The sequence below is a fragment of the Eubalaena glacialis genome, chromosome 7, assembly GCF_028564815.1.
Source record: "Eubalaena glacialis isolate mEubGla1 chromosome 7, mEubGla1.1.hap2.+ XY, whole genome shotgun sequence".
NCBI lineage: Eukaryota > Metazoa > Chordata > Mammalia > Artiodactyla > Balaenidae > Eubalaena > Eubalaena glacialis.
Window position 1 is genome coordinate 81,709,771 of NC_083722.1, and position 24,270 is coordinate 81,734,040.

Sequence of the window (24,270 nt, forward strand, 5' to 3'; positions counted from 1 at the left end):
CATATTCCAAATTTATTTGTTGTTTCCATAACGTCCTACATAGACTCCTCCTCCTCCTCCTGCCCCCTGAACCAGGATCACATACTGCATGTCATGTCTCTTTCGTCTCCTTTAATATGAAATGTTTCCCTCAGTCTGTCTTTATCTTTCGTGACACTGAGATATTTGAAGAGGGCAGGCCAGTCATTTTACAAAATGTTCCTCAATTTGAGTTTGTTTGCTGTTTCCTCATGATTAAATTCAGGTTATATATCCCTGCCAGAATATCTCATGGGTGATAAGATATCACATCCTCAGAGAGACCGTGTCTTTCTGCCACTGGGTGATGGGGATTTTTTTTTTTTTTTGCCATGCTGTGTGGCATGTGGGATCTTAGTTCCCCAACCAGAGGTTGAACCTATGCCCCCTGCGGTGGAAGCACAGAGTCTTAACCACTGGACTGCCAGGGAAGTCCTGGTGATGGGAATTTTGATTGTCTGGTCACGACATCTTGTTTTCTTCATCATAGACTAATTATTTCTCCCCTTGCAACTGATAAGCAGTCTGTGGGGAGGCACTTTGAGACTGTGCAGATATCCTCCTCCTCATCAAACATTCCCCTTAGATTTATCATTTGTGAATGATCCTTGCCCAAAACAAAATTTTATGTTCTTTTTGGGAGCTGCATAGTACTCCATTATATGGCTCTGCCACAGTATATTTAACTAGTGCCCTATTGATGGTCACTTAGGTCATTTTCAATTTTGCCATTAAACAACACGTCAGTGAACATCATTATATATGTGTGTTGTGGAGTGTTGAGAGCATATCTGAAGGGTCAGTTCTTAAATGTGGAATCGCTAGGTCAGAGGCTTTGTACATTTTTAAATTTTGATAGGCTTTGTCAGATGGCTCTATTAGTTTACTAGGGCTGCTGTAACGAAGTACCACAAACTGGGTGGCTTAAACAACAGAAATTGACTGTCTCACAGTTCTGGAGACTGGAAGTCCAAGATCAAGGCATCAGCAGGTTGGTTCCTCCTGGGAGCTCTGAAGGAGAGTCTGCTCCATGCCCCTCCCCAAGCTTCTGGGAGCTTGCTGGCAATCTTTGGTGTTCCTTGGCTTATAGATGCATCACCCTCATCTCTGCCTTCATCGTCACATGGCATTCTCCCTGTGCCTATGTGTCTCTGTGTTTAAATTTCCCCTTTTTGTAAGATGTCAGTCATACTAGATTAGGGGTCCACCCTGCTCCAGTATAACCTCTTCTTAACTAATTACATCTACAACGAGCCTATTTCCAAATAAAGTCACATTTTGAGGTTTTGGGGGTTAGGGCTTCAACATATGGATTTGGGGAGGGGGCACAATCAACCCATAATAAACCCTCCAAAGAAATACTCATTTATACCCCAGAAGCTCCCCTTTGGTTTGCAACAGTTCTTTAGAAATCATATCTTACTGAAAGTTCTTGGAAAGTTAAAAGCAAGAGGAGACGGTGGGAAATGGAGCCCCCAGGCAGACAGAATTACAGTGTCTGTTAAAGGGTATCTAGCGGTCTTATGCTGTTGACTGTCATGAGAAAGGAAATTAGAGTAAAGCTTTCCCTGTTGAGACAGCTCCCCTGTGGACACCAAGGTGAAAGCCACCATTGTGAGCCCTGGGCAGGCTGCACATCCCCACTGTATGTGTGTGAAAGCACAGGCAGGAAGTCAGGCTGCACCACAAAGGCTCACGACTGCGGACGACCCAGGAGAAGAGACTGGGGAGGAGGAGCCAGGTCTGTGCGCCTGGCGCAGGTTGGGAGGCAGCGGTGGTGGCGTCCGCGTGCAGCTGTCTCACGTCAGCGAGGTGCAGCCGAGAATGCACAGCACAGGAACGAGGGCATCCAGAGGAGGGAGGCCTCCTGTGCTTCCTTCCGCACCAGCCAGGGACTGAAAGCAGCTTTGTGGATGCCTGATAGGAAAAGTGGGACCCAAGCTGGGCCAGCAGGGAGTCATTCAGTCAGAAATCAGAGTCAGAACAATGAAGGCCTTTCTTCATTCTAAAAATCCCAAAGGTGATGTGGGCTCTCAGGGACCAACAGGGAGAGGCGAAATCCTGTCATGCTCCCCATTAGCTGTTCCTTTTTGCATTTTTGCAGCCCAGGGTGCTCTGCATTTTGCTCACCCCGCTTCCCAGTGGACGGCAGATCTTGGTTTTAATGATCTGGGTTGATGAGACTAAAGCTCAAAAACAGACTGTGCTCGAGTTTGTTGGGGTTTAGCTTTTGCTGTTACGGATGGAGAGGAGGGCCCATCTTGTCTGGGATGAGTTGAAGGTGAAAGTGATTAAGAGAAGGGGAGTGAATACAAACGTGACACCAAAGGAGGGTGTTGGGGAGAAAGTCGGTAGGTTGGCGTTGAAGTAGCAAGGTAACCCAGGTGAAAATGAAATTGCATTGTTCAAAAGGTGCTGGCCCTGGAAAAGTGGTGGCCTCCACGTTGGAAAAGCACTCCCTGTTATTCACAAACTTCAGTGCCAGAGGTCCCACAGCTCGGGGACCCCCCACAGGACCTTCAGGAGATACTCCTCCAGCTTGTGATAATTAGTCTTCCCCTCTTGCGCATCTCCTGTGTGGCCTCCCCACAGCTTGGGCTCCCCTAGTCCAGGGGCAGGGTGCGTTCTCCTGGCCCAGCCTGATCACATCACTGGCCGCTGTCCTTGACACAGCCCCACGGCCCCCAGCTGCCCTCAGACTGAGGCCTGACTCCCAGCGTGGCTGGAGGAGTGGGCCCCCTCTGTCCCACCCCACATCCATCCCCACTCAGACAGCACCAGGCTCCTTGCTGTCCCCTGCATTTGCCATGACCTCCCACCCTTGGGCTGCTCCCTCTTCCATGAATTCCCCTCCCGTGTGGTTTCTCAGCTCCCAGGATCCTCCCCCATCAGAGTCCTCGCTACATCATGCTGCATTTGTCTGCTCTCCTGTCTGGCTTCCCCACCAGACCAGCATGTCCTCAGGGCAGGGACTGTGTTTCCTCCTCAGTAATGCCGCCAGCAGCACACCTCCTAGCGTCGAGTTGCAGGATAAAACATGAGGCATGTGGTCACTTCCATCAGAGAGCCACAAGCCCCAACACTGAAGTGACTTGGTCCTAAAAATCACCCCTGCCAGGCCTGGATGGGAGTTCTGTCCACGAAGCGCACAGGAGTCTGAACCTTTTCCGTCTAGTTTCCTCTCTCATCCTGCAGGTGCTCGACGTGTCTGGGGCGGACATGTTGGCCAAGTCGATTGCCAGCTGCCAGGTGGAGCTCCTGGAAAACTGTGGGCACTCGGTGGTGATGGAGAGACCCAGGAAGACAGCCAAGCTCATTGTCGACTTCTTAGCTTCTGTGCACAACACAGACAACGACAAGAAGCTGGACTAAGGCCCCAGTGGCAGCCTGCACTCTGCACCCAGCATCCACTCCCATCTCCAGAATCTGACGCAGCCACCACTTCTCAGGGATCCTGCCCCAAAAGCGGTGGGAGCGCCAGCGTCCCTGAGGAAGCCAAGTCCTCCAGCCCCAGTCTCTACAGATCCACAGAGCTGCGGGGGCCACAAGGAAAACTCCAAGATGTTTTTCACAAAATGCACATTCACATGGAACGAAATAAGAAAACCCATCCATGAAATCTACCCAGAAGTCTTCAAGTTCATGTCACAAAGCACCCACATTGGACCATAACCACCGAGGACATTTTCTTTAAGATGTTCCTCACAGACTGAGGCTCGAGGTATTTCTGTTGCTTCTGACACTCTCCCGTGCATGCTCAGTGGCTGTTTTAGGAGCGTTAGTCCCCATTCACCAAGCCCCTCTTGTTTATGTCTAATTTAAGTTTTACGTAGAGTCCCATATGTGAATGCAGCCCGTCAACTGCAAGACCACGGAGGAACATGGCAGGCTGTAGAAAATATTTACACACGCAGAAGGGTGTGTTCTGCCTTGCCAACTCTCAGAGCAGCAGAGAACACAGGTGGGTGATTTGACCAGCACCCCTGTGTCAGGTATGTCTTGAGTGAACCCGGGACAGGGGCAGTACAAAGAACACCTGGCAGGGTGGGTTCCCTGGGAATAATTTATTATTTTTAAAAAAGAACTAATAAAGCAATAATGTTCTAGACATCTATCTAAATAATCAGACTCGGGTTCCGCTCCCAAGCACCTCTTTTCTATCTTGCTGTGCTATTGAAAACCCTTGGATGTAAAATACTAGTTTGTTAATGAATTCTGTGAATTCTGTGAACCGTAATGTGATTGAAAATAAATCTAAACCGCTGTAAAAGTGACTGCAATGACATAAAATAAATTTAATAAGTCTAGATCAGCAACATGCAAGTGGTTTCTGGGTTTTGGTTTTTTTTAACATCTTTATTGGAGTATAATTGCTTTACAATGGTGTGTTAGTTTCTGCTGTATAACAAAGTGAATCAGCTATACATATACATACATCCCCATATCTCCTCCCTCTTGCATCTCCCTCCCACCCTCCCTATCCCACCCCTCTACCCTCCCTATCCCACCCCTCCCACCCCTCCCTATCCCACCCCTCCCACCCCTCCCTATCCCACCCCTCTACTGGTTTCTGTTTTTAAGCTCTTAATGAAGTGCAACGTTGGCAGATGTTCTGTTAACTTTAAAATGTGTTTTTTAAAGTAAGGCCTGTTCTACAGGCATTGGAAGAGCTTGCTTGCATGAGTTGCTAGTTTCATTTCCAGAAATCATGTTTGCAATTTTTATTCAATTGAAATTATATATCAATTTTAAAAAATTAATTAATTAATTAATTAATTTTTGGCTGCGTTTGGGTCTTCGTTGCTGCACGCGGGCTTTCTCTAGTTGTGGTGAGCGGGGGCTACTCTTCGTTGTGGTGCGTGGGCTTCTCATCTCGGTGGCTTCTCTTGTTGCAGAGCACGGGCTCTAGGGCGCACTAGGACTTCAGTAGTTGTGGTGCGTGGGCTCCGTAGTTGTGGCTCACGGGCTCTAGAGTGCAGGTTCAGTAGTTGTGGTGCACGGGCTTAGTTGCTTCGCTGCATGTGGGACCTTCCCGGACCGGGGATTGAACCAGTGTCTGGCAGGTTCTTAACCACTGGAAGGCAGATTCTTAACCACTGCGCCACCAGGGAAGTCCTGAAATTATATATCAAAAACAAAAGGCATGAGTCATCAAACTGTTCCTTTTGACTCTCTTCTGTGGCATTTAGGAACCTAAACTCCCCAGGAGATTCACTCTTTCAAATCTTCTTACAGAGTCTGCAGCCATGTAGTTCTGGAAATAAAGTGAGAACTTTGGTGAACATTGTGGTTTAAATTGGAATTCAGGACTTGGTCTGAATATTTTAGTTTATCAAGGAAGAGTAGAATATAGATCTTAAAAACAAGAGATGTGAAAATGTGACATCAAACTTGTGGGATGCAGCTAAAGCAGTGCTCAGAGGGAAATTTATAGGCTGAAATATGTATATTAGAAAAGAAGAAAGGCTAAAAAATAAATAATTATTATTAATAACTATTATTAATAACTATTATTCTATTTTAAGAAGCTAGAAAAAAAAAGTGAATAAATCAAACCTAGAAAAAAATAGAAGGAAATAATACAAATGAGAGCAAAAGTCAATGAAGTAGAAAAGAAAGTAGATATTTGACATGTTGCTTGTTCCAGTCTCCCATATTCACCAAAAATTCTGAGCCTAGTAAGGCTCTGGGAGGAGTCAGTCTTGATAGGTTTGGGTAGGGAGAGATGGTTTCCTTGGGGTCCCTGAAGAAGCCCCAGACCTGGGATACCTACCCCAGATTATTAAGCCTATTAGATGCAGCAATTGTTATGTCCTGGGTTGAACTAAGAATCAGGTCCAAAGGAGCCACTGCACTGCACCCTCAGTGGGGTCATCCAGAAAGGGGCATGTGCTGGCCATCCCACCTGGAAGGATAGCGGGCAAGGTCTGCAGGACACGGCTCCCACCTGGAAGTGGAAAGCACTCCACTGTCACTGGAAAGCATCACTGGAACCCACACCCCCTGCAGTGGGAGCACAGGGTCTTAACCACTGGACAGCCAGGGAAGTCCCTTGAGAGTTTTTTTTTTTTAATATATTTATTTTTGGCTGCATTGGGTCTTCGTTGCTGTGCGCGGGTTTTCTCTAGTCGTGGCTTGCAGGCTCAGTAGTTGTGGCGCACTGGCTTAGTTGCTCCACTGCATGTGGGATCTTCCCGGACCAGGGCTCGAACCCGTGTCCCCTGCATTGGCAGGCAGATTCTTAACCACTGCACCACCAGGGAAGCCCGAGAGTTGTTTTTGACAAACCTGCAAAGTGGGTTTTCAAGGTTCTCTCTTGGGCCTGCAATTCTGGTCCCACGGTGCTAGGAAGACTTGAAAGCAGAAAAGCACATCTCCCTCTTGAGCCCCACTTCCTGCCTTTGTGATTACGAAGAGCCTGCTGGTTACTGCCCCACTGGGCCCTTTGGAGTGTCTTTAATGACGGTCTTAGAAAGAAGAAAGGGGTCAATCAGCACAGCCCTCCCTCAAAGACTGCCCGAAGCTTCTGAAATAAGAGTGGAAAGCCCCAGGAATCACAAGTGGGCTCTTGCCTCACTGCCTGGAGCAGGGTTGTCAAGGCTGCTAAGGATGGAGCCTGCAGGCAGATGTTGAAGCGGCTGAGGGACCAGCAATGTTTAGAACTCAATCTGCCGTTAGTCTGGGCTTCTTGTTCTGGGCAGAAGTGACACCAGGAGTGACTGACGCAAGACATTGGATGGAGCTGCCCGTGTGTGTAAGTCTATCTTCTAGTTCCCCATCCCAGGGAAACTTACTTGTTGCTTTGTCCAAAGGAGGTCCCCAGAAAGTACTGGGAGATTGTAATGTATGTTAGGCCAGGCTGAATCATGTAAATTACATGACTGAATCATGTAAATGTGCCAGGCACTATTCTAAGTGTTTTCCATGCATTGCCTTATCAAGCTCTCACACAGCCCTAAAAGGGACATAGGACACTGTGCCCATTTTACAGCCAAGGAGACCAAGGCATGGAGAGGTAAAGTGTCTCGCCCAAGCTCACACAGATAACAGAGAGAAGCCTCTTGGTTAATGATTGAAGGTGTCTTGCAAAAACAGTGCTTTTACCGGTTCAGGCAGGAGCTCTCTTGCTCAATTTCCAGCAGAGCCTGGGGCCCTGTTGGCTCGCCTGTACCAGGCCAGTGTGTGGCAGCTTCAACCACAGATCACTGAGGTCACACCTTGGGCCCCTGCATGTGGGATCTAGTTCCCTGACCAGGGATCAAACCCGGGCCCCCTGCATTGCAGGATGGATTCTTTACCACTGGACCACCATGGAAGTCCTTGGGGTACAAAAGCCTTTCTGTGTTCCCTGTTTCCTGTTTGTAGACAAAGGCTTTAGTCTCCTAGGCCTTCCCTGAGTTCCTGAAGAGCAGATTCAAGAAGTTACTAATTAGGAAAGTGAGAGAATGCAGAAACAAAGTAAAAGCAGTCAAGAAACAATAGTTCAGTAATAAAACACAGTCCTGGTTCCTCCTGGAGGTATATACGTAACAATCCGACACATATCTTTGAGTTGCTCTGCTGGAACTAAGACCCCACCCTACCCCCCCTGCAGGTGGAGGATGGTGACTACATGCTGAGCACAAGCACTAGACCCCAGACAGGTTGGAACCAGAAGGTTGATGATTAGGATTCCTGAAATATCACCTTTTACCTCACCACCAAACAATTGGAAGAAAGTCGTCCACCCTGCAGCCCTCACCCCAAATGTTGCCTTTAAAAACTCTTCCCTCAAAGCCATTGGAGAGTTTGGGTCTTTTGAGCATGAGCTGCCCCTGCTCCTTGCTTGGCCTTGCCATAAACCTTTCTCTGCTCCAAACTCCGACCTTTCAGTTTGTTTGGCCTCACTGTGCCTCAGGCACATGAACTTGGGTTGACCAAGTATTTTATTAAAAGTAGCAATTTAGGACTTCCCTGGGGGCGCAGTGGTTCAGAATCCCCCTGCCAATGCGGAGGACATGGGTTCCAGCTCTGGTCCGGGAAGATCCCACTAGCCGCAGAGCAACTAAGCCTTTGCACCACAACTACTGAACCTGTGCTCTAGAGCCCACGAGCCACAACTACTGAAGCCCATGTGCCTAGAACCTGTGCTCCGCAACAAGAGAAGCCACCACAATGAGAAGCCCGCGCACCACAATGAAGAGTAGCCCCTGCTCACCACAACTAGAGAAAGCCTGTGCGCAGCAACGAAGACCCAACACAGCCAAAATTAATTAATTAATTAATTAATTAATTATCAAAAAGTAGCAATTTATTGGGTCTATTTCAGAAATGTTTGCTGAAATACTCTTAGGCCGGGTTTGAGAGCATTTTTTAAAAAAACTCTCATAGTCTCTCTCTGTCTCTTTCCAAGTCTTTCTGTCTCTGTCTCTCCTCCCCCACCCCTTGCCCCATCTCTGTTTCATCATTTTGTCTCATACCCATCTGTCTCCATCACCCACACAGACACTCTTAACAGTTGGAAACCTGACTCTTCTGATCCTTCAGTCTTTCAAATCTTCCAGCGTCACTCCTTTAACCATACAGACTGGGCTTTCCCGTCAGCCACTTCTCCCTCTCCCTTTCATCCCTCCCACACTGGACGACGTTCATACAACCTTTCCATTCCTGGAAAGGAGGCAAAAAAGCAGTGGGAGTGGTCACAGATGGCACAGTGGAAATGTCCTCAAGTTACCTGCTGTGGTCAGGGCCAGAGGGCAGCGGTGCTGGGGCTGCTGTCCTGGTATCCCCAGCTACCCTTGGGGCCCAGTGTTGCTCTCTGGGCCGGAGATCACCAGGATGTGGGCCTGGGGTTGCCAGTGCCTGTGATGGGATGAGGGTCTTGTGGGACCATAAGTCTAGTCAGGGAGAGGGAGAGGATGTCCTTCGAGCAACAGGACAGCCCCTCTCTCTTGGCTCCTGGAGGAAACTTTCTTTCCATGGTTTCTGGATCTTTGGTCTCTAAACCCTCAGCACAATGACTAGGAACCTCAGGGCACATGTAGAAGGCTGCCAAGCTCCAGCAGGGGATGAGAGGAGAAGAAGGGATTCTTAGGGGCAGAATGTGGCACCAAGGTGACAATCCCAGTGACCCAAGGTCAAAGCTGGCTGGGATTGGGTAACTGTTGCTGAAGGGCAACTATTAGTGTGAGTGTAGGTCTGCAATCCCTTACTACATCTCACAGAGCCAGATGTGATACCGAATTCAGAAATTTTCAGATTTTACAGAGGTGGTATTGTATGTATACCATACGTTGTGCAACACCCCCAGTGGGATCTGGGGCAGCTTTACATGATCAGATGCATTCGTATTTCTGCTGTATGCTCTATGCATATCCACAGCAAATGGGACAAAAGCTATAAAGAGCTTAACCTCAGTTTGGATTAAGCATTATGCCAGATGAAGAAAGATTTGGTTCCTGGATTTTTCTTGGATTTCAGGATTGCAGATAAGGGACAGTGAACCTGCACTCCCTGTCCCCTCTCTCTTACCTTGGTGGGTGGGGGTTGGAGCTGACATCTTGAGGAAGAGTCTGTTCTTCCAAGGTGGAAGGAGAGGCATCCAGATGGGTGTGGTCCAAGGCTCCGCCTTGTGACCATTAGGGGCAAGTCCTGAATTTTATTTAACAATTATCAGTATTATAAAAGTGATGCCCTGTCACTTTAAAATAAATCAAACAAAACGAATGCTAAAACATTGTGAGCATCTCCTATACCCTCCACACAGCCCCACCTGTCTTCCATCAGTCTACTTGGAACCCTTCTAGACGTTATACTTATGTATATATGTATGTTTGTGCACACGTAGACACAGACATATGTGTAACTGGACGAGGCCGGTACCGAACCCAAGTTTGACTGCTTGCCACTCGAAAGGTCAGTACTCGAGAGACAAGTGTTGGTGAAAAAAGTTGTTTTATTCAGGAGGCCAGCAACCTGCGAAAATGGTGGACTAATGTCCGAGACCATCTCCTAGTTGTGGGTTAGAGGACAAAGGTTTTAAAAGGGAGTTTCAGGAGTGCACAAGCAGGGGGCTACGTGCAGAACAGCACGGTCAGCTCCAATAATCATCTCGAGATGGGTCGTGCAGTGGTCTGGTCAGCGTCATCTTGGTGTTTTTAACGTGTACTCAGTCAGTAATTTACTCCAAGGTTGGTCTGCTTCCACCTCCTTAAGGTCAGCCCCTGGAATTCTCAAACAAGCAAGATTAATTCTCTCGTAGTTAGACATGGAAGGACTTTTGTACCCGGGAAGGCTCCACAGGGTCCTGCTTGGTTTCAATCCCCCCTTTTCTTTGCTACCCTTCAATCCTGAGGGGAACAGGGGTGGGACAAGAAAGGGAATAAAGTTTTGGATAGAGAGACTAATCATAAACTTGTCAAGGGAACTCAGTTTTCGGGGGACTTGGTAGGAGTTGAGTGCCAGACACAGGATAGCAGTGGTGAGCCAACAAAGACAAGGCCCCAACCTCATGGGCTTTACACTCAAGTTTTGGCAGCCCCGAGACCCTCTCCCATGTATATCCCTGACTCATACCACACAATTGATGGTAATACGGTGCAGTGTGGAGAGAATCATCTAGAGTCAGATGGCCCAATCCACCACTTATAACTGTGTGATCTTGGGCAAGTAACTTAGCCTCTTGTTCCTCAGTTTCCACCTCTGTAAAATGGGGATGATCGTAATAATAGTCACTTTAGGACTGTGTGAGAGTTCCATGAGATAACATATATAAAGGTTTTTGCATAGTACCTGGCACAAAGTAAGCACTTGATTGTTGAATACACACAATATGTTTCACGAGTGCAGAGGCCATATCGTCTTGTTCCCAGTGCCTAGCACATAATAGGGGCTCAGCAAGTACTTACTCAATAAACGAATAGATGAAACTTGGCTTACATTCGGAAATAGGACCATCTGGGTTTTTTTATGTCAACCCAGACAGAACACCTACTGTGCGCTGGGAGCCACAAGAGACACTGAGAACCGGTTCTGTCCTTGGGGATTGCTTTATTTAGGAGATGCTCAGCAGAAGAGACGCTAGATATAAATTTTTTGAACGAATGAAGGCATAGATAAATGATTACGAAGCACGCTCCCGGGCACAATAAACATGCCCTGAGTCCCTTACCCTATGCAGACATTTGCGCACACGGCTTTCTGCGGCGTGGGCACTAGAAGGCACTAAGCATGGCGAGTCTCAGATTCAGAGTCACGCCTGGGTCCTTAGGAGAACCTCGCGCGGTGACGTCATATCCTCCCTAGACGTCACGCATCCGGGGGCGGGACAAAGAGGAGCCAAACGTAAACACCCTGGAGTTTCGGGCCGCAGGCTTCGGGGGAGCTCCAAGTCTTGGTGGATTCTTGCAGGGAATAGGAGTCCGGGAGGCGGCAGACCAGTCCGACGGAGAGCGGGTAGGCGGATAGCAGGGCGGCTGTTTGCCGGGAGTGGGCTCAGTTGGCCGCACTGGTGACGTATGGACGCGCGCGCCAGGGGCGCATGCGCAAGCGGAGGGACGGCGGGCAGCGAGGAGTGGTCAGAGGTACCTACCGCTTCGGCCGCGGACGCCAAGGGCTGAAGGCGAGGCTGGGCCGCGAACCTCCCCGGGCCTCTCTACAACGCGGTCTCAGTCGCGGAGGGCGGCTGAGAGGACCGAACGGGTCACGTGTGCAGAGCGCATGCGCCCGGCTCCCAGGTGGGCGCTAAATCAATGGCGGACGTTAGTCGAAAAAAGTTGAAAACCACTTAAGTGCCCAACAGTACGGGATCGAGGGTTCTGGTTTTTTTTTAAATCATTGACTTTCTCCCAAAGTTATATATTGAATGCTTGCTGTATGCGATGTATTGTTTTAGGTTTTCGAGAAACATCAGAGAACAAGAGAAACATGCCTGTTTCTTTTGGAATGCATATTCTAATAGGGCGGGGGAGGGAAGTACGAATAAAGAATAAATGAATTTCACAGTTATGTTATGTTAGAGGGTGGTGAATGCTATGAGGAAGAAGTAGAGCAGGGGCATGGGGGCGATGACATTAGATCTAAATGCCACTGGAATAAATGGAGGAATGAAATTAAGCAAAGCCATGAAGGAGGCAAGGGAATGAGCCATGTGGCTATCTGGAGGAAGAGTATTTACAGCATGTGGAAAAGTAGGAGGGAGGCCCAGAGGCGGGAGGGAAAGAGCTAGGAGGCCTGTGTGGTGGGACTGAGCAGGGGAGAGCGGGAGGACGTGGGGTCAAGGTGGTGGGAGGAACCAGCGGTACAGATCACGGCTGTAAACACTTTGGCTTTACTCTGAGTGAAACGGGAATCTTTGCAAGGTTTTGAGCAGAGGAATGATGTGTCTTGGATGGTTTTTAATAGGGTCACTCAGGCTGCTGTAGAGACTAGATTGGGGAGGGAAGCAGGGACACCTATTACTAGTAGATCAGGTAATGAGCATCCCTACAGCCACCAAAAAGGCTGACTTCAAAGATGATGATGACAGCCACCATGGAAGTGCTCACATTTTCCTGGTGAGCCTGGTGAATATGCCGGACTGTAGGGAGGGTTTCACAAGCATCATCTCCTTTAGTCTCAGGACAACCTGCAGAGGGCAGAGCTATCACTAACCCTGAGGCTCAGCCCTGTCAGAGGTGACTGCTCAATAAACACTTGCTCCTTCAGTCTTTTTTTGTTTTTTGTAAAATAAACATAACATAACATTTACCATTTTTAACTGTACAGTTCTTTGGCATTAAGTACATTCGCATTGTTGTACAACTATCACCATTATCCATTTCCAGAGTAGTCCTGAAGTCTTTGTTGTTATTGGCATCTTAAGCCCCAGTCCAGTCTCACTCCCCTACCTCAAGCAGCCAACTCCTCTAAGGTAGTCCGTAACACTTAAAAAACACCTATCGTGTGCCGGACAATGAATGGAATGATTGAGGGTCCCGTTCTCCTTGCCCCTTTAGTCGGGGAGACTCTGGTGATGGGGAAAGAAGCACCAGGTAACTATTGCTGCAGTCCTGAAACCAAAGATAGTCTTGAACATACAGGCCTCACGCTACCACCGTTTGATCAATCCTGTATTCAGAAAGTGTTGAATACTCTGTGCCAGACTCAGTAAATATTCGTGTTTGTTGAATGGATGGTTGGATGTACCTGCCTGACCCTGACTTCTCATTTTCTCTTGAGGTCATCATTTGGGAGTCGTTGGAAGTGGGCCCAGAGAGGTTTTTGTAAATGCTGGTCTATAGCTATGTGACCTTGGAAAAGTCCCTTTCCTTGGTTCAGCCTCAGTTTCCTGGTCCCTTTAGTGGGGGAACCAGATATTAAACAAATAGACAATGTTAAGAGATTGTGTAACAAGAGAACCTAACTTAGGGTGTCACAGAAGACCTCCCTGAAGAGGCAGTATTCCTGGAAGAGGTGAACTTTAAGCTATAATTTGAAGGATGAGTAGGAACTATCCAGAGTGAGAGTGAGGTAGGAGTGGAGCCAAAGGACAGGGATTCTCTACAGGGGGACTAGCATGTTCTGAGTTCTTGAAAGTTCCAGATCTGTTAGAAATGGCTTGAGTGTCCATTCCAGAATTCCTCTTAAGACCTTTGCTGTTTAAGCTCAGTCTTTTGCAAGGCTGCCAAATAGCCCTGTACAGGCCTGGCTTCTAGACAGAGAACAGGCAGATCCAACGTGGGGGGAGGCCAGGAGAACTACCACCCCTCATTCTTCTGTTAATGTTCTCTGTTGACTGAGAGTAAATAAGAAGAGGGTCTTTGGTCCCAGATTTTACTCCTTTATGCTTTTTACTTTTTTTTTTTTTTTGCATGAATAGGCATCATGCCAGAGTGGTCTTGAGGCAGCTCAGGAGTGGTTGGAATCTCTGTGTGCCTCTGGGCAGGTGTTAGCTATCTGAGCCTCAGTGTTCTCTTCTCAGAAATGGGAGTACTGATAGCTTTTAGCTCATGGGATCATTTTGAAGACATGACCTAAGTCATGTAAAGTGTTTAGCACAGAGCTGGGTACTCAGTAAGGGAAAATGTTTGCTGGGATTAAATAAGAGTACGGTGGTCTGGCATATATAAAATATAGAAACTTCCATTGTGTCTGTATGGGTAACATCAGTTTGACCAGAATTAGATAAGTTATTGTACTAAGAGTTCTTTTAAAAAATCATATAGGTCAAATTCTCATTAAAAAAGTGAAAAATAGCTTGTATCTTGGTAATTTCTAGCCCCCTTGACCCTTCATGTAGGTGTGATCAGCATTGGAAAAGATGCCAGCCCCAGCTGCCACATATGAAAGAATAGTTTACAAAAATCCCTCTGAGCATCACTACATGAAAGTCCACCTGTAAGTTCAGTCTCCTGAGTTTTATTTTCTACTGCTTTTTTATGAATCTGAATAGCATGAAATTTAATGCAATGCATTTTTTTAAAAATATTTTTTACAGAGAATTTCAAGATCATGGCATTGGACTGAATGCTGCACAGTTCAAACAGCTGCTTATTTCAGCCCTGAAGGACCTGTTTGGAGAGGTATGGAATCGCTTGGTAGTTTGAACACTCCTAAGGTCTTTGTAAGACATAGTGAAAGGACACTTTTCCCAACATTATTTTAAAACTTTAAAACCACATTTGAAATTGCAGAAGCAGACTTTCAGAAGTGATGAGTTTTGTGTAGGTTTGTTCTCATATGCCTTCTAGTTGACAAGAACTTGTTAGACAAATGTTTAGTGTAGTGCAACTCAAAGTATGGTATAGACTGGCAACCTGCAAACTGCTGGGGTTTTTTGGGGTTTTTTGCTTATTGTGGCTTGTACCAGAATGTAAATGAGCACACCGTTTCCTTTACTGAGACAGTCTCCAGTGAAAAAACCTGAGCTGGACTAAATGGTGTGCTCACTGATACTGTTGATTCCCACTCCGGTGCAGCTCCTTATCACAGACCAGCACTTTGAGTAGTCTGTTTTCGCATTCAGTTGAAAACAAGTAGAGTTTTGAAGAGAGAACAAAGACAGATGATTCTCAGGAAATTATTTCCAGATACATATATTCTATCAAATTAAAATCTGTCAAGCACTCATCAAAATTAAAAACTTTTACTCTGCAAAAGATTTGGTTCAGAGGCTAAAAAACAGACTACAGACTGGGGGGAAGATATTTGTAAACCACATATCTGACAAAGGACTAATATCTAGAATATATAAAGATCTCTTAAAACTCAATAGTAAAGAAAAAAACCCAAACACTCCAATTAGAAAATGGGCAAAAGTGGGAGTTCCTTGGTGGCCTAGTGGTTAGGATTCGGCGCTTTCACTGCGGAGGCCCGGGTCCTATCCCTGGTTGGGGAACCATCCTGCGTGCCGCGTGGCATGGTGCGGCGCAGCCAAAATACAAAAAAAAATTCTTAAAAATGGGCACAAGATATGAACAGACATTTCACTAAAAAGGGTGTACAGTTGGCAAAGAAGCACATGTATGGAAAGATGTTCAGCATCATTAGCCATTAGAGAAATGCACATTGAAAACACAATGACACATTACTACACACTTAGCAGAATGACTGAAATGAAAAATAGTGATAACACTAAATGCTGGTGAGGATGCAGAGAAACTAAATCACTCATACATTGCTGGTGGGCATGTAAAATGGTACAGCCACTTTGGAACACAGTTTGGCAGTTTCCTTTAAAAAACTATGGTAGTTTTTTTTAAACTACCGTACAACCCAGCAATTGCATACCTGTCTGTTTATCCCAGAGAAATGAAAACTTATGTCCACACAAAAACGTGTACACAAATGTTCATAGCAGCTTTATTAGTAAGAGCCCCAAAATAGAAATAAGCCATGTGTCCTTCAATGGGTGAATAGTTAAACAAACTGTGGTACATTCATACTGTGGAATATACTCGGTAATGAAAAGGAACAAACCATAGATACACCTGACAAATTGACCGAATCTCTAGAGAATCATGCTGAGTGAAAAAGCCAATCCCAAAAAGTAATATACTGGGTGATTCCATTTATATAATGCTCTTGAAATAACATAATTATCATAATTATATAATCTAGAGAAAGATAAGTGTTTGCCTGGGTTTAGGGATGAGGAGGAGAGGTGGGTATGGCTGTAAAGAGGGTCGAAGGAGAGAGCCTTGTGATGGTATAGCTCTTTATCTTGATAATGGTAATACTTGAATTAAATTACCTATATGGTAATATTGCATAGAACTACACATATATAAGTGTAAACAAATATGAGTGCATGTATAATTGGCAAAATTGGGATAAGCTCTGATTTATTAATTTCGGTTTTCTGGTTTTGATATTGTACTGTAGTTATGCAAGATGTTGACACTGGGGGAGGCTGAGTGAAGGGTGCGTGGAATCTTCCTGCACATTTTTTTTGCAATCTCATGTGACTCTAATTTTTCAAAATAAAAAGTATGAGAAAATAAAATCCATGCACCCTCTGTATGTCAAGTATAAAACCTGGTTCCTGGGGATGTAGTTGTAAACAGACAGACATGGCTTCTGCCTCATGGTCTTGGTTATTTTAGTAGGAAACCATGTTGAACAATTAATGGCAGGAATGATGAGTATCTTGAAATAGGAAGTATGTGGGTCCTGTATGTGAAAGAGTGTAGCAAGCAGTTGAGCTTAATCTTGGGAATCAAGGAAGGAGCCATTTAAACGAAGACTTGAGAAGGGTAAAGAGGCCTTAGCAATATGAAGAGGTACAGGAAGAATGTTCCAGGCAGGGGGAAGTTATAAAAAAGCAGGCCCAGTACTCCAGCACCATTAAATAAAATACTGATTTTTTGGAGAAAAAAAGCAGTTGACAGAATTAGTTATTAGCGTTCAAGAGTAATGATGATAATAATAGTCTGCTAACAGCATTATTTCATACTTAGGTTGATGCTGCTTTACCCTTGGACATTCTAACCTATGAGGAGAAGACCTTGTCAGCCATCTTGAGAATATGCAGCAGGTACGACAGACAGTGGAACACTTCTAGTTTAACAGCAGAGAGACGGATGGCAAAAAAAGAGCAAAAGTGCTCTCTTCTGAGAATGAGAAGAATTTTGTCATTGTGAACTCCGAGCAGCTTTTGGAAGTTTAAATTGGGGAGAATATGAACATTCATCCACCAGGAACTTACACCCTAGAGAGCCAAACTTGTGATTTGCTTACAACTGTAGTGTTTCCCAATTGATAGTCATGGTTGCAAACTCAGAAGTGTATATTTTAGAAACATTCCTGATTGAGGTTCATTTTTTTCTTTGCCTTTGACATAACTGTGCTTTTATTTTTAAAGTTTTCTCATTTTAAATAGGTTTTCTGGTAGAAACTACTTTCTGGACCATCACAAACAAAAGTACTAGGGAGATGTTGCAGGGACAAATCTTTACTTATGCTTTCTTGATCTTTCCGTAGTGGTCTTGTCAAATTATGGAGCTCTTTGACCCTGTTAGGATCCTATAAAGGCAAGAAATGTGCTTTCAGAGTGATTCAGGTAAAGACCATTCCTTCACGTATTCCAAATGAGGCTGAGTAGTAGTCCAAACTACTTATTAATATGTGTCTCATTTTGGCGCTTGCATAAATCTAGTGTGGTTAACGTCATCCAGCTGGGAGGGGAAAATTCAGGACTTTATTAATTACAAAAATGTGAGACAAAGCACTTAGGTTTTAAATTGTATGGGGGAGGTTTGGGGATAAAACTTGGAACACTTGTGGAAAAGTCTTAACTTTTGTTGCTTCATGCCTAGCTCCTAATGTATTGGAATGCTCTTTCTGAGTTTATCATGACCACTTATTTATCTAAGGCTAGCTCTCAGGATGCTCTTTAAAATGCTACTGCCTCAGTTTGCCTTATCCTATAGAATAGGGCATGTTTCTACATTGTCCTGTGTTGCAGTACAGTTTTCTCCTGATACTGCCTTAAACTTTTTCTTTCTCTTATAGGTTTCTCCATTTCTCCTTGCATTATCTGGTAACAGTAGAGAACTAGTATTGAATTGAATAGTCTTCAATTTCAGAAGTATTCCTCACTCTCAAAAGTACATTTTGGTGCCAGCATAATGTTTGAAGACTGAAGCAGCCTAAAAGCTCCTGTTGATGGAATTTGAGACCTCTGAGGATGTTCCCAGTAATTTCCAGCCGTCGCCTTTGGTGGGGTAGGCTTCAGAGGAGTATCTGCTTGAACCAAGCAGTGCTGAACGGGCAGCACTTACAGCATGTGCACATCAGAGTGGGAGACCGGGCTGAGCTCAGTAGGGCCTTCACACAGAGGGATGTGGCTGTCTTCTCAGAATTAACAGGGGATGTCAATCCTTTGCATTTGGATGAAGATTTTGCAAAACACACCAGATTTGGAAAGACGATTGTACATGGAGTTTTGATCAATGGACTTATTTCAGCTCTCCTAGGTACTAAAATGCCAGGGCCAGGCTGTGTATTTCTTTCCCAGGAAATTAACTTTCCAGCCCCTTTATATGTTGGGGAAGTTGTTTTAGCTTCTGCAGAAGTGAAAAAGTTGAAGCGGTTCCTTGCTATTATTGCAGTGTCATGTTTTGTACTAGAAAGTAAAAAGACTGTTATGGAAGGATGGGTTAAAGTTATGGTCCCAGAAGCTCCCACATCCTGAAATATGTCTTTAAAGATGCAAGTTCAGGCATCAGTGTTACTATTATTGAAGAGCCTCTGAGGAAAACAGGGATTGCTGTTCTTCACCAAGGAGGGGCTGATAGACCCATAAACCCACATTGGTGGAGGGGAGCTGGTAGAGGGGTGTTCCATTGTCCACTTATGCTTTGGCCTTATGCTTCACACAGGCTTAAGTATATTTATCATCTGTCTAGGTTTCTAAAACTGAAAAAATAGGGAATTCCCTGATGGTCCAGTGGTTAGGACTCTGGACTTTCACTGCCATGGGTGCGAGTTCAGTCCCTGGTTGGGGAACTAAGATCCCGCAAGCTGTGTGACACAGCCAAAAAAAAAACCAAAAAAAAAGTGACGAGAGGAAATCAGAGGTGGGCTTCCTTGGTGGCACAGTGGTTAAGAATCTGCCTGCCAATGCAGGGTTCACGGGTTCGAGCCCTGGTCCGGGAAGATCCCACATGCCGTGGAGCAAGTAAGTCTGTGCGCCACAACTACTGAGCCTGCTCTCTAGAGCCTGTGAGGAACAACTACTGAGCCCACGTGCCACAACTACTGAAGCCTGCACCTAGAGCCCGTGCTCCGCAACAAGGGATGCCACCACAGTGAGAAGCCCACGCACCACAACAAAGAGTAGCCCCTGCTCTCTGCAACTAGAGAAAGCCTGTGTGCAGCAATGAAGACCCAATGCAGCCAAAAATAAATAAATAAATTAATTAATTAAAAAAAAAGAAAATCATAGGTGATTCTAAGGTTGGACATTGTGTCCAGGCTCCCATGAGGTGCCATTAAAAAAAAAAAAAAACAAAAAATATTGGGAGAGTTATCATTTAGCTTAATGTTCTACTTTTAGGATTTCAAACCTGATTAGATTTGCATTTGGATAAGATAAACCTACCTATATCTGTGTAGAATAAGTTTCTCACTGAATTTATAACTAGCTAGCATTTAATTATTGAAGGCAACAATAGAAGATAGGTCATCTTTGAACACCTATCTTTTACCAGTAAATATTCTTAGATCCTGTTCTTCAGCAGTTTCTGGGTCAGAGTTTATTGTAATTTGTTACTGTTTACACCAAGATGGTAATTTGTTCAATGTTCAGTGTCACTTGCTCTTCAGATGGTTTTCCTGTTATTGGAGGAGGGCTTATGTGCAGATTTGGACTCAGTTATGTAAGCTCTCTTGGTCTCATGTATAAAACAGGGATAAAAACACCTACCACACGGGATTGTTGGAGGTGACAGATACAAATAGTTAAGCACTAAGTCTAGCTTATAAACAGTAGCTACTACTATTGCCCATTCTCTTCTGTGAATAAGGTTAGAGGTTTTCCTGAGTTTGGTGCTAACTGGCCAAAAGTTAGAGAACAGACCAGTCTTTCAGGATGTCAGCCAATCTCTATTGGTATTCTAAACTTGGAATAGATCTTGATTGCAAAGCTCCTATTTTAGTAATCCAGATTTTTTTAATCTCTCCCTTGAAAATACTGTGGGGTCCCCCCCCTTATGTAAATAATATATGCTTTTATTTAAAAAATTATAAGGTAAACCATTTAAGGAACACTGTGGAGGCCAAGTTCTTAAGAGTTGATGGGTATTAGAGAGGAAATGTGCCTATGTGTTATTACTAACTGGTCATGCCCAACATAGCCAACACTATTAAGACAAGAATCTATGGTAGAACATACAGGTGGTCCACCTGTGCTCTGTAGCTTTCGATGGTGGCTCAGACCACAGCTAGATGCTTTGATCAGGAAGGTAAGATCAGGTTTAATTGGTTGCATAAACCAACATTTCCTGGAAAAAGATTTTTTCTTTCTGCTGGTGGATGAGTAACTAGATTTTTTATTTATTGTTTTACATCAAGGGTATCAGTTAGATTACTAGAAGGAATTATTCTAGTCACTAGAGGGCAGTGATGTGTATAAATAAAGTGAGTATTTTAAACTTTAATACTGTACCATACTCTAGTTTGTGTTGGTGAGATGAAAATACCAAAATCAGAGGGAGAAGCAAGGATGCCATTATCATGAGTTTCAAAATGGACAGCATGTGCAGGTTTAGATCCACCTGAAGAAGGTGTATTTATAGGTGAAACACTATACATGCCAAAAATTTGATGTGACATTGAAAAACAAAATGGGGAACTTGAGTCACAAAATAGAGACTTGAAACTAAGACTGTGTACTCCTGCAGAACTCATTCTTTGGGACTTAGCAGCAGTCCTGAAGCATGGGTTCCTAAGTAGAGTGTAATGTATCATTAATACTATAAGCTACCATTCTTTCAATGATAAGCCAATTTTCTACATTAATTCTAATCCTTTAAACAGTTTTATGAAGTTAATGTTCCATTTTATAGGCAAGGAAACAGACTGATGTGGTGTGACTTGCCCAAGGTTGTACAGGTAGTATGCAGTAGAGCTGGGATTCAAACAGCCCTGCCTGGCTCCAGGGCATTTTTTCCATCACCCTGTGGGTCTTAAAATGTTCCCATACTGGAACACTTTCAGTTTCTATAATGATATCTTGTTATGTGGCAGTAAAGTATTTGGAACCACCATTCTATATAATTCTGCTTATATTCAGAATGTTCTAGATCTTATTCCCTTGCTACAGTTGTAGTGTTTTCCTCTTTGCTGTTACTTGATGGCTTCTACCCATACCTATTGCCTACGCTTTTTCTAAGCTGACATTCAGTGATTATTTGTCTTCAGAGCAGAATTACTGAAAGAGTTATTCTAAAAATGAAAAATCATGTGCAAGTCAAGTATGGTGGGGAGGGATGTATGTCAGATCTGGCGGATAGCTGATTAATACTCTGTAACTTAAAGTAGCTTCTCAATATGAGCATTTCCTTTTTTTTTTTTTTTTGTGCTCAGTAGATGTCATGGTCTTTGTAAACCAGTGATCTTTGTAAACCAATAAAAAGTTGGAATAGAGAAGCAGGCAAGAAGTTAGGGATACTTCTCTGTACACGATGACTTGTTATTTTTACTCAGAGCCAAGATTCTCAGACCTCTCATGGTCTGTTAAAGCTGACTAACAAAAACTAGCTGGTTGGCTTTTTCATTTTGAGCTCTGTACAAGTTGCCAGAAAGAATGACTCTTCTAATGAAAGCATGGGTGACCCTCAAATCAGGAAGTCCTCTCCCAGGTAATTGTGAAGTGGCTTTGACTGTACAGGGTCACAAGTGGAAGTGAGTACAAAAGTACTGACATAAAATATGAGGCCAAATTGTACTAGCACTTTCCACATGGGGCATTATAAGACTGCAATTTATGTAATGTTTGATTGCCACATAAATATATACCCATCTTAAGCAATTTCAGTCTAATGTACTGGAAAATTGCTTAACAGATTTTTATATTCTATTAGAAACATTTCCATATTGGTGAAGTGCCACTCATTTCTTTTTCTGAGCAGCAAATCTTAAGTAGCAGCAGGGAGAAAGCCTCACCACAGCCACCATTCATCTTGTGTATTCAGCTAGAAAAAGAAGAAACTGCTAAATGCACATTCGTACCTCTTAGGTAACCACAGGTTTTCATTTTGTGCTGAATTATTAGTCATTTTTCTTCTATGTTCTCAGAGTATGATTAAGAGACCAATTTACTCCCAAAGAAAATAGCTACTAAATTACATCTATTAAGGTTTTATATTAAAACATACTCTACCAAAGGTTGACAGTCACTGAGCAGTTGTGCCACTCTGAATGCCTCATGTACTGGCATAATTTATTAACTGGCTCTATTTGAACAGAATGCAAGTGCTGTGGAATTACTCTTGGGCTGCAGTTGAATATCTCCAGTGTCCCAGATGTTTCACTTACTTTGTTCTTGGCTTTTCTTCATATGGATTATAAACACAGCAGAGACTAGAATTCTCAACATCTTCAGAGAAATTTTGAGTTGGAGCAAAATTGTAAGAAAACCCAAGACAAATGTGGACACTACATAAATAGAACAGGATTAATAGAAGGCTCCACAAGCCATCGATTTCTAGGCTATAATCAATTTTTAGGGTGGCTCTTAGGTACGCCACAGTTCATATGACCTTATAAATGCTGAGCAAAATTCCTCTGTGATGTGATGGAAAATAACACGTAAGGGAAGTAAGAAAGATCAAATGTGAGTTGTTTGATTTATCCAGATCATGAATGTTTAAAGAAAAAGTCATTCTGAGTTGGGAGGGGATGCTGCTTAGGAAGCACTGAGTTTTTCACAAGCTTCTATGTCTTGATTTGTAGAGCAGTTGTCAGGTCTAGAAGCAACCTCACTAAAACTCATTATCTTCAGTCAGTCTGGCCAAATGTCAAGCTGTTAGATAACCTGTGGGCCATCTAAACATTTGGCAACATACAAGAATGTAAATTTTTTTCCCCCCTGCCATCCCTGAGTAGTGTATGTGGCAACAACTAAGGTACTGCATACCTCATTTGCTTTACCCAGCATGAGACTGGAAGCAAAGTTGATTTGATTCAGATCAGCTCTGGACTGAGGAGTTGCCCCACCTTCAGTATGAGCCACTTCAAAAGCCAAATGGATAGCGAGACTGTCATAGGATTGGGGCCAGGTCTCCAGAGGATCTATTTAGTATTTATTCTGAGAGGCTTACTTTAGTCAAGAATTTCTAGAGAATGAGAAAGACTAGATTGAGAGTTAGTCTGTGGCTTCATTTCATCAAATATATGGTTTCTCAGTTTCATTTTCATAGTAAGGAAGACAACAGGCTTGATGACCTTTGCAACTCAGTTATATAATACCATTATTTTTCTCCTAATCATACAAATATCTTCACTAGAGACATTTTGAAAAGTGCAAGAAAACAAAAAAATAGAAAGCATGATTCCACTTGCTAGAGACCCTCAGTTAATACTTTGGTGGGCTTCCTTCTGGTGTTTTTCCTAAAATATATTTTTAAATCTTGGGATCATAAAATGTACATATTGCTTTTTTCTACTTACTTATATCTAGAGCATTTCCCAACATCATTCAACATCCTTTGATAATCTCATTTTTAATCATTGCAAAATATTCTGTTTATGATTGTACCATGATTTGTCCAATCTCCTGTTAGATATTTATCCTTGAGTGCTATATATTTGCACTTGTCTCTGATTATTTCCTTAGGATACTCTCCTGGAGGTGGGATTACTGCGTGAGAACATTTTCAAAGCCCTTGATATGTGTTGTCAAATCCCAGTTCCTAGTGCCAGGCCTATTACATGCTTAAGTACTCAGTAAATAATTGTTGAATGCATAAATGCCTTTTGGAAAGGTTGGACCAATTTATACTCCCACCAGCGGTATGTGAGAAGAGCCTTGTCTTGATCAGCCCACATGATAGGAATAATGATTAAAGCAGAATTTTGGTTTCTGTGATTCTGGTAATGAAATAACCCATTTGCCTTAAAGAAATGGAAGTAAAAAGTTGAACCCTCCCTAAGTGATATATAGTTTTGTTTTAGTAGACTGCTGCTTTTAAACACACTGGGACAAACATGGAATGCAGAAGAGTTTTGATTATTTTAGGATGTAATCATGAAGTTCCATGTTTCCCTCTTCATATCTCTCTCTCCACTGAG

General features: G+C 43.9%; 3 protein-coding genes across 10 annotated transcripts in view; all 3 read left to right on the forward strand.

Moving 5' to 3' along the window:
- The window catches only part of ABHD6 (abhydrolase domain containing 6, acylglycerol lipase), a 53,089-nt gene extending 48,773 nt beyond the window's left edge, over positions 1 to 4,316 (forward strand). For all 4 annotated transcript variants that reach the window (XM_061195450.1, XM_061195452.1, XM_061195453.1 and 1 more), the window contains exon 10: positions 3,214 to 4,316. In XM_061195450.1, coding sequence (XP_061051433.1) covers positions 3,214 to 3,390 — 177 coding nt within the window. In that variant the 3' untranslated portion in view covers positions 3,391 to 4,316. The remainder of the gene's footprint in view (positions 1 to 3,213) is intronic.
- A 7,006-nt stretch (positions 4,317 to 11,322) lies between these two features.
- On the forward strand, positions 11,323 to 18,150 carry RPP14 (ribonuclease P/MRP subunit p14). 5 transcript variants are annotated; one of them, XM_061197074.1, is made up of 6 exons: positions 11,323 to 11,732; positions 14,255 to 14,373; positions 14,474 to 14,558; positions 16,935 to 17,011; positions 17,458 to 17,536; positions 17,989 to 18,148. In XM_061197074.1, the coding sequence occupies exons 2-6, from the start codon at positions 14,297 to 14,299 to the stop codon at positions 18,043 to 18,045; spliced, it is 375 nt and encodes a 124-aa protein (XP_061053057.1). In that variant the 5' UTR covers positions 11,323 to 11,732; positions 14,255 to 14,296; the 3' UTR covers positions 18,046 to 18,148. The 5 variants fall into 5 exon arrangements, with proteins under 5 accessions (XP_061053057.1, XP_061053059.1, XP_061053058.1 ...); XM_061197076.1 differs by having other exon boundaries at positions 11,323 to 11,451; XM_061197075.1 differs by having other exon boundaries at positions 11,323 to 11,451; positions 14,276 to 14,373.
- Positions 18,059 to 24,100, forward strand: HTD2 (hydroxyacyl-thioester dehydratase type 2). The gene has a single exon (XM_061197072.1). The coding sequence runs from the start codon at positions 18,164 to 18,166 to the stop codon at positions 18,668 to 18,670; it is 507 nt and encodes a 168-aa protein (XP_061053055.1). The 5' UTR covers positions 18,059 to 18,163; the 3' UTR covers positions 18,671 to 24,100.
- The last annotated feature ends 170 nt before the right edge of the window (positions 24,101 to 24,270 follow it).

Bases quoted from the DNA above. Each gene is read 5' to 3' on its own strand.
- RPP14 (XM_061197074.1), top strand. From the start codon at position 14,297: ATGCCAGCCCCAGCTGCCACATATGAAAGAATAGTTTACAAAAATCCC. The intron at 14,374-14,473 runs GTAAGTTCAGTC...TATTTTTTACAG, and splicing joins CACTACATGAAAGTCCACCT to AGAATTTCAAGATCATGGCA. The intron at 17,012-17,457 runs GTACGACAGACA...ATCTTTCCGTAG, and splicing joins ATCTTGAGAATATGCAGCAG to TGGTCTTGTCAAATTATGGA.
- HTD2 (XM_061197072.1), top strand. From the start codon at position 18,164: ATGTTCCCAGTAATTTCCAGCCGTCGCCTTTGGTGGGGTAGGCTTCAG.